Source organism: Coenobita brevimanus, chromosome 93 (assembly GCF_032717465.1).
Source record: "Coenobita brevimanus isolate Jiangsu-jjx chromosome 93, ASM3271746v2, whole genome shotgun sequence".
NCBI lineage: Eukaryota > Metazoa > Arthropoda > Malacostraca > Decapoda > Coenobitidae > Coenobita > Coenobita brevimanus.
Window position 1 is genome coordinate 12,253,772 of NC_137046.1, and position 7,765 is coordinate 12,261,536.

At 38.8% G+C, this 7,765-nt stretch overlaps 1 protein-coding gene across 1 annotated transcript in view; it reads right to left on the bottom strand.

The window, feature by feature from the left end:
* The window catches only part of PolQ (DNA polymerase theta), a 290,206-nt gene that overhangs the window by 60,210 nt on the left and 222,231 nt on the right, over positions 1 to 7,765 (bottom strand). Inside the window, exons 27-29 of the mRNA XM_080282250.1 lie at positions 4,308 to 4,400; positions 2,386 to 2,531; positions 1,002 to 1,196 (exon numbers count right to left, since the gene is read on the bottom strand). Coding sequence (XP_080138376.1) covers positions 1,002 to 1,196; positions 2,386 to 2,531; positions 4,308 to 4,400 — 434 coding nt within the window. The remainder of the gene's footprint in view (positions 1 to 1,001; positions 1,197 to 2,385; positions 2,532 to 4,307; positions 4,401 to 7,765) is intronic.

Sequence of the window (7,765 nt, forward strand, 5' to 3'; positions counted from 1 at the left end):
TATGGTTACCACCCAGTGTAGTAAATGGTTTCCTGGTGTACGGGAAACCATTTGGCTTGTCACTCAGTGTAGAGTCACCCACAGGGAGAAGGAAGAGGAAAGAATGAGGAAAAAAAGACAGAAGAGGAAGTGTAAAGTCACCCGTAGGCAGAAGGACAAGGAAAGAATGAAGGAAAGAAAGACAGAAGAGGATGGAAGGAAAGAAGGATGGAGGAGAGGAAAGGGCAGACACCCAAAAGCAGCACTACATCAAGTGAGTGGATGGTGAGCACCCCCACCACCACTATTATGGGCCACACAGATTAATTATTTATAAACCATGTAAAATATTTAAAGGTATTGTACTGCAAAACCAATATATATTACCAACAATATAACTGCAATCGAAGAAGGTAAGTTACAAAGTGACACCCATTAAGTAATTCTGAAACACTGGTACACTTATGAATTCAGATTAATACCCCAGATAATTTACTGGTGCAATGGGAATACCCTCACTCTTATTTTTCCAAGGTATGACAATTAGTTTTTAAGACAAAAGTTACACAGGTGGACAGTATGAACAAACTACATTTACAAGGGTTGCATAAGCCACACATTTCTGCAGCTATCTGAGTGGTTACAACCAGCTGTAAGTCCATCTGAGTCATCTCTATGCTAAATGTGATACGACTGTTGCCAGCCAGTTTTTTTTTTGTTTTTTTGTTTTTTTTTAAAGTCAAATTTCTTGAACTGTGGTATTTTATGATGATATTTTAGTTTATGCATACAAATGGGAGATGGGAGACAGTATTTGACCACTTTATGTGAATCAGCATGATTTTTCGTGACTTTGCTCAGTTGTTGTAAAAAAAAAAAAAAAAAAAAGTTTTAAGTTATGTCCTGACAAATCTACCTCATATGTAAATAGGACACTATCTGTGTTAGGAATTCAGTTACCATAGAATAACCCTCAGGCCCAAAAGCTAGTAATACCCTACACCATCCCACTGGTGACTCACATAGGCCATGAGAAGTCCCTCCTGGTCCAGCCTGCTCCTCAATGATGCAGTTAGGTGGAATACAGCCACACATTCCATTGCAGAGCGCACACGGGGCGAACCAGAGGCACTAGTGTCCATGCCCAACCCCGCCACACCCTGTCCTGCTCCAGCACCTTGCAACACTTCCAGGCTCTCAGGGTGGTAGTTGACGACCTGTAAACATTTTCCACGTGCTATTCTGCTGTATATATTAACTAGCCAAATTTACTATCTGTAAAAAAAGAAGGAAGTGTAAACAAGGCTGGAAATAGTCCCCATTATAAAAATCAAGACTTTCATTTAATGACAAATCACCTTCATATTTTATATGTAATAACACTTTTTGAGTCATTTTTTTAAAAGCTTTCTCTGGGTATAACAGCAAAGAACATAAAAAGAAAAGTCATTTATAATGAGAATATTAAATTCTCCCTCCTACAGACTTGGTTTAACAGATTTTGGATCACACTGACACAGTCCTGACTCCTCTCTCCCAGCTGTTTGAACTATGACAAGTTAACTGTTTCCATATTTTCTGTTAACAGGTATGGTACTATGTTCTATATGTAGTGCATATCTGGTGCTATTAGTGTAGGGCAAGCATAAAACAATGACATTCAATAGGTTCACAACAATAAATGAATGGGGAAAAAAAACAAAATTAACACCCCTAACTTGTTAACTGTCAGTCTTCTCTCCTTCCCTCTACCCTTTTCCTGCTCCTGTACATTTCTCCTACCCTGTTTTTCCTTTCCTCTTTCTTTCCATTCCTTCTGTTACTTCTATCCCATTCTTTTCCTTCTCCTTTCACATTCTATCTATCTATCTATCTATTGCCAGACGCCTCAATCCCGTTAATCGCCTCCAAGTTTCCTGTCCCCCGCCCTTTCAATACCCTGCTCCCAACTCACACCCCCCCATCCCTCCATCTCATCCTCGGGTCTCCCCTCCCTCTTTCACCCTCCATCCTCTCCACATGGCCAAACCACCTTCAAAAGTTTTAAAAGAAAGCAACAGGACAGGGAATTAGAAGAAATTCAATAAGAAGGAATTTATAAGTTGAGTCCCTCAATATTCTTAAAAGCTGGGACCAACAAATTTTTACATAAGCAGACACAGGCATAAATGGGTCTTATGTGCATACAGTTATTCTCTCTCTCTCTCTTATGATTTATAAATAATTTCTTAATACGGTAGTGTGTATGGTACTGTTTATTCTTTATTATTTAGGCTATTTTGGCAACATTCAGACAAAATGGATGACAGGTTCTATCAGTTCCCTTTTCCCCCAATTTGTCTTTTAGAATGTGGGTCTATTGTACAGTACTTAGTGTAGTATGACTGAGTGTGTATAAGCTCATACCAGGTTGTGGAGACTGGGTTCTTTGTCAGCTGGATGAAGGAGCCACGCAGCCACACAAGGGTCCTCCACTGCCCCACTCACACAGCCCAGTCCTGCTGCTGCTGCTACACCAACCATCTTCTTGGCATCCCACACCTGCACCACACCTCCACCTTCTGTCACACATCACCACACTACATTATTATCACCAAAATTATCATCAGTATCATCACAACTTATCTTGCCCACTTAAGGATGGGATAAATTAGGGACCAGAATGCAAAGAAAAAAATTTGACAGATGGAAAACTAATTCAAAGCATGCCCAGTGAACAGCACGCTTAAAATAATTCAATTGGTATTATTTCTCTGTTACAATAAATCACCTACAAACTAATGCAATCTCACCACTGCACACGACCATACTACATCATGCACCATGCACTTATAGAAGGCTCTGTATCTGACTGTTTTATATCAATCCTACATTTCTGTGCCCAGCTAAGCAAAGGTTCTCTGGTCAGGTCTCTTTTTGCATCAACATATCATTCTTTCATCACTGGATATACTGGTACCAGTATGCCTCCACGTCATCCTGTCCTCTGCCATCATGTTGTCCTGTCTCTTACTCACAAAACCCCTCATTCCACCCACCCACACATAAGACAGCAACACAAGCTCCTTTTCAATGTCCTTCCTATGTCTAAAGGAACCTGACTGCTTTCTCAGAAATGATGTAGACAAAAAAATATCTCTAATAAGATAATGCCATTAATCCCATTGGTCTTCTAACTCTTGCTAACAACTACATGATATTATTCAGCTTTGGAGAGAGATCTGACAATAATGGGGTTAATGAAGTCTTTATCCAAGCCCTTGTTTGGTGAGTCTTTACCTAAGATGAATATAACTGTCACATGCTATCAAGAATAAAAAAGAAAAGACATAATCATATTAAAGGGGTTAATAAAAAAAAAAAAAAAAAAAAATCATACATTCATATAAAAACTCAGGGATATTCTCATGAGATCAGGAGGCTAACTAACACTTCATTGGCAATAAGTTTCTGTAAATGACACATTCATATTTGGCTATTATGTTATTAATACCAACCATGTCAATATCAGGACAAGTATGGCATAAACTGAAAATACATCTATAATGGTGAAATAAGAAAGTATACAGCTAAAGAAAAGGTGTCAGAAAGCATCTAGTGCCAATGAGATTTTGTAACATCTCTTCCTTAGCAATTTACTCTGCACATTACATCTCAATGTTCTCTTGTGTAAGGTGATCCCTTGGCTATCGCCGTTCAGTGGTCTTCATTATCACTGCAAGAAGGAAATCTGCACTCCTTCCACTATCGCTCATTCATCAGCTAAAAAAAAAAAAAATAATAATAATTGTTGCGTACCTAATCCGACAATGATGGTGAAGTATCTGTGGTTTCTGATGGCTCTGAGGGATTCAAAAATAAAGCCCTATTCAAAGAGCTAATCCCAGGTGGTGGAGACCACTAACTCTACACCCCCTAGCCTCGGAACCTCTTACCTACAGCCCATCTCAAGACTCTTTTTTGTAAGTGTTTCTTCCTCACCGTGCCCATTCATCACTTTCAATTAATGTAACCATCTCTATGTGTGTTTCTGATATATACCATGGTATCTATGCATTTAGAGGGTCTAAACTGTTGTAACAGCGAAAATTTGGGCTTCCACTTGGGATGCCTGGTACTAATTAAGGAAAATCCCATAGGTTCTGTGCTTTTGCTATTGTACAATTCCATTATCATGCACCATGTTCAGTACCAGTTATGCACGATACCCAAGGGATCACTGTTCAATATTATTGATGCAAACTATGCTGTAGTGAGATAACAAAATAAATCACTAAGTAAGCAGGACTATAAAGCCTCCTATGCCCTTAGAAGCAATGAACACTCACCATTGTCCAGCAGCTGCCTGACAGCCTCCAGTCGCATCTGCAGGCTCACATCTGCTGTCAGAGGGGGAGTGGCCATACTCACATCCAACGGTTCTGATAAATAAATATGGATCATAGGTACTGTACTGTACAAGTGCTCTATGCAAAGGTCACTTTTTCTTATATTCTTAGCTATTTTTATGTCCACAAGAAACTACATGAACAATCTCTACTAAAATTTCACTGTGCTGGATATCAGTTTTTCCCTTATATACAGCAGCCGCTATGTAGAAAACGTTGCTGTACTTGTGAACCCATTTCTGACTTATAACGAGGCTCCCCAGTACAGTACTGTATTTTGATATAAACCAGATACAGCAAAAACAATCTTTAAAAATAATCTAATCAGTATCAACTACTGTACTGGTTGGAAAGGTTTTTACATAACCACACTGCATATCACAGAATATCTATTTTTAACATTTTAAGTGCTACAATTTAACTCAACAAAATCATCCATTTGCCCTCCACATTCACACACTGCCAGAATGTACTGGATTGAGTATATATAACAGAGCACACATCGTACAAGGAAATAGGGATTACCTTCCAAAATGTTGTGGAAAGTGTTCTGATCCGTTTGTGCACTTCACAGAAAATTACTTCAGTGACTACATAAAGTATATATGTATATGTATGTATGTATGAATATATATATATATATATATATATATATATAGGTTAGGTTCCTGGAGAGGTCGCATTAGTTAAAAACGTGTTTTTTAAACAAAATTTTCCCATAAGAAACAATGGTAATATTGAGGGTTACGTTCCTGGACTCTGGGAAAGTCTGCCCATTTGGGGAGTTATGCTACTCTAAACTTAAAAGCAACAATATTAATTTGAAGGAAAATCCACATAAAAAACAAAAACAGTATATTTGGGGAGAAATAAACAACATTTGAGCCCTAGTTGGGCCGAAATGTTGCTTACTTCTCTCCAAATACATACTGTTTTCATTTTTTACGTGGATTCTCTTTCAATTCTGCTTCATTCACGGCATTGTGAAAGTTCCTCAACATTATTAATGCATTAGTAGGTCATAAAAACACTACAGTAATAGCAACATTTTCATTACAGTAAGTAGGTCACAAACAATAACAACACAGCCTCATTTCATCTATGCATCACTCGTCGTCTGCTGCTGTCCCTCCTTACCCCTCTACCCCACCTCCTGCTGCTCGCCACCCTAAATCTGTTGTCCTTCCTCGCTCTGCTGTCCTTCCTCTTCCTCTTCCTCTGATTCCCGTGCTACTGGTGATGAAGATAACTCCTTTAAGTTTTCTGTCTTCTTCATAAAGAACTGCTCTATCTTGGTCTGAGTGGTTTTCTTCTTTCTGTTCTGCAGCATCAAGTTGTAACAATATAGATCTACCATCACTTTGCTAGCCAAATTTTTTCCGAAAATGAGCCAAATTGCTCAGAATGGGGCCAAACTTCAGTCAAGTCATCACTTGACTGAAGTTTGGCCCCATTCTGAGCAATTTGGCTCATTTTCGGAAAAAATTAATGGGGCCAAACTTCAGTCAAGTCATCACTTGACTGAAGTTTGGCCCCATTCTGAGCAATTTGGCTCATTTTCGGAAAAAATTTGGCTAGCAAAGTGATTTTCGAATATTATAGTTCGAATAAAACAAGTTTAAGCAAAAGACAAATAAAAAATTGTATTTATGCATAAACTGCCACACACGGTCTATCAGCTTGGGACTGTCCAAGGCACGCGCAGCTAATTTGAAACCATCACATATGTGTAAAGTCGCGTTAAATCGAGAAACCCTTGTTAGTTAAACATATCTCCTTAAATATTTGCTCGTGTTAAAACGAAAACGCGTTTTTTAAACTCGTGTTAGTTGAGAGGTAACTGTATATATATATATATATATATATATATATATATATATATATATATATATATATATATATATATATATATATATATATATATATATATATATATATATATAATTATATATATATATATATATATATATATATATATATATATATATACATATATTATATATATATATATATATATATATATATATATATATATATATACATATATATATATATATATATATATATATATATATATATATATATATATATATATTTTATATATATATATATATATATATATATATATATATATATATATATATATACACAGTAGGCTCGCACAGTGCGCGAGAGATTGGGCAGTCCACAACCTCGCACAGTGTTAATTCGCACACTGTGAATACATAATCTTATGGGAAAAATTACATATAGGCGGTACCCCCTCATACCTGGACAGTTTTTGGCCCTTAAAGACATAATAAAGGTCAAAATTTTCAGACATTGTACTACAGCTACAGCCACAATAACAAAAATAAGAGCAATCACCTTAACAACAGTAGACAACAGGCCTGATGGGCTTAAATAACAGGGGTTCCAAGGCGCGGCAACACTTACAGCGCTGCATTCCCCGCCGCACCAACACTTCCCTCCACAGACTCCTCTTGAGCACCTTCCCCACAAGCCTCAAAGTCACTCACTTCAGCCATAAACCCCTCAAAGTCCAATGCTGACACTTCTGACATTGCATCCTCTTCATCCTCAACAGGAACAGGAGCAGACGATGTCGATGGTTCCGCAATTTCACCAATTTCAGCCCGCTGTGTGTAGCTTGTTATGAGTGTCTGTCTTCTCCTATTTATTTCTTCTCTGTGCCTGTGTAGAAACGGAAGAGTTTGTCGATACCAACCAGAACTGCCTCCGTTCTTAGGCTGCTCACTTCCTGTTCCTTCACCTCTTCCTTGAGCTTATCCATGGCAGCAAGGATCTTGCTTATCTTGACATACACAGCTCTGTATTCCCTTCCATCACACTAGGCTGCTCAACTGGACTCTGCCTGGCGTCAGGCTCTGCATCAGCCTCGTCTATCCGTTGCAACACTTCCTCGGGAGGCTGTTCCTCATCAGCAGAGTGCATTTCCTGTATGTCCACCAACGTAACATCCTCAAAACCTGGTACAGCTTGTGCTGCTGTCAGTGTTGCTGCCTCAGCCTTGGCCAGTGGTTGAATGGCCGTCTCCTGGGTCATGCATAAGTGAGGCATGAGCATTCGCCAGCATGGTTCACTGTTGGAGGTGTAATCTGGTGTCATGCTTTTAGGAGAAAGTCAACTGCATCTTCCACTGTAAAACAATGCTAAAATACCTCGACAGTCAGGTCACCTGTGGCGGGTTAGGATACAGCTGCTGGCGGAGATGGTACGGGAGCAGGTGCCTCATCGAGGTCTTCATCGTGATCTTCTTGTAGGGCATGAAGCTCCTCTTGTGTGTTGGTCTTCCTGCGTAGGTAGTCGTACACTTGCTTATGGTAGAAGTGCTTCACAGTGGTGTCTGATCCAGTGGCTGCATTAGTGACGTTGTC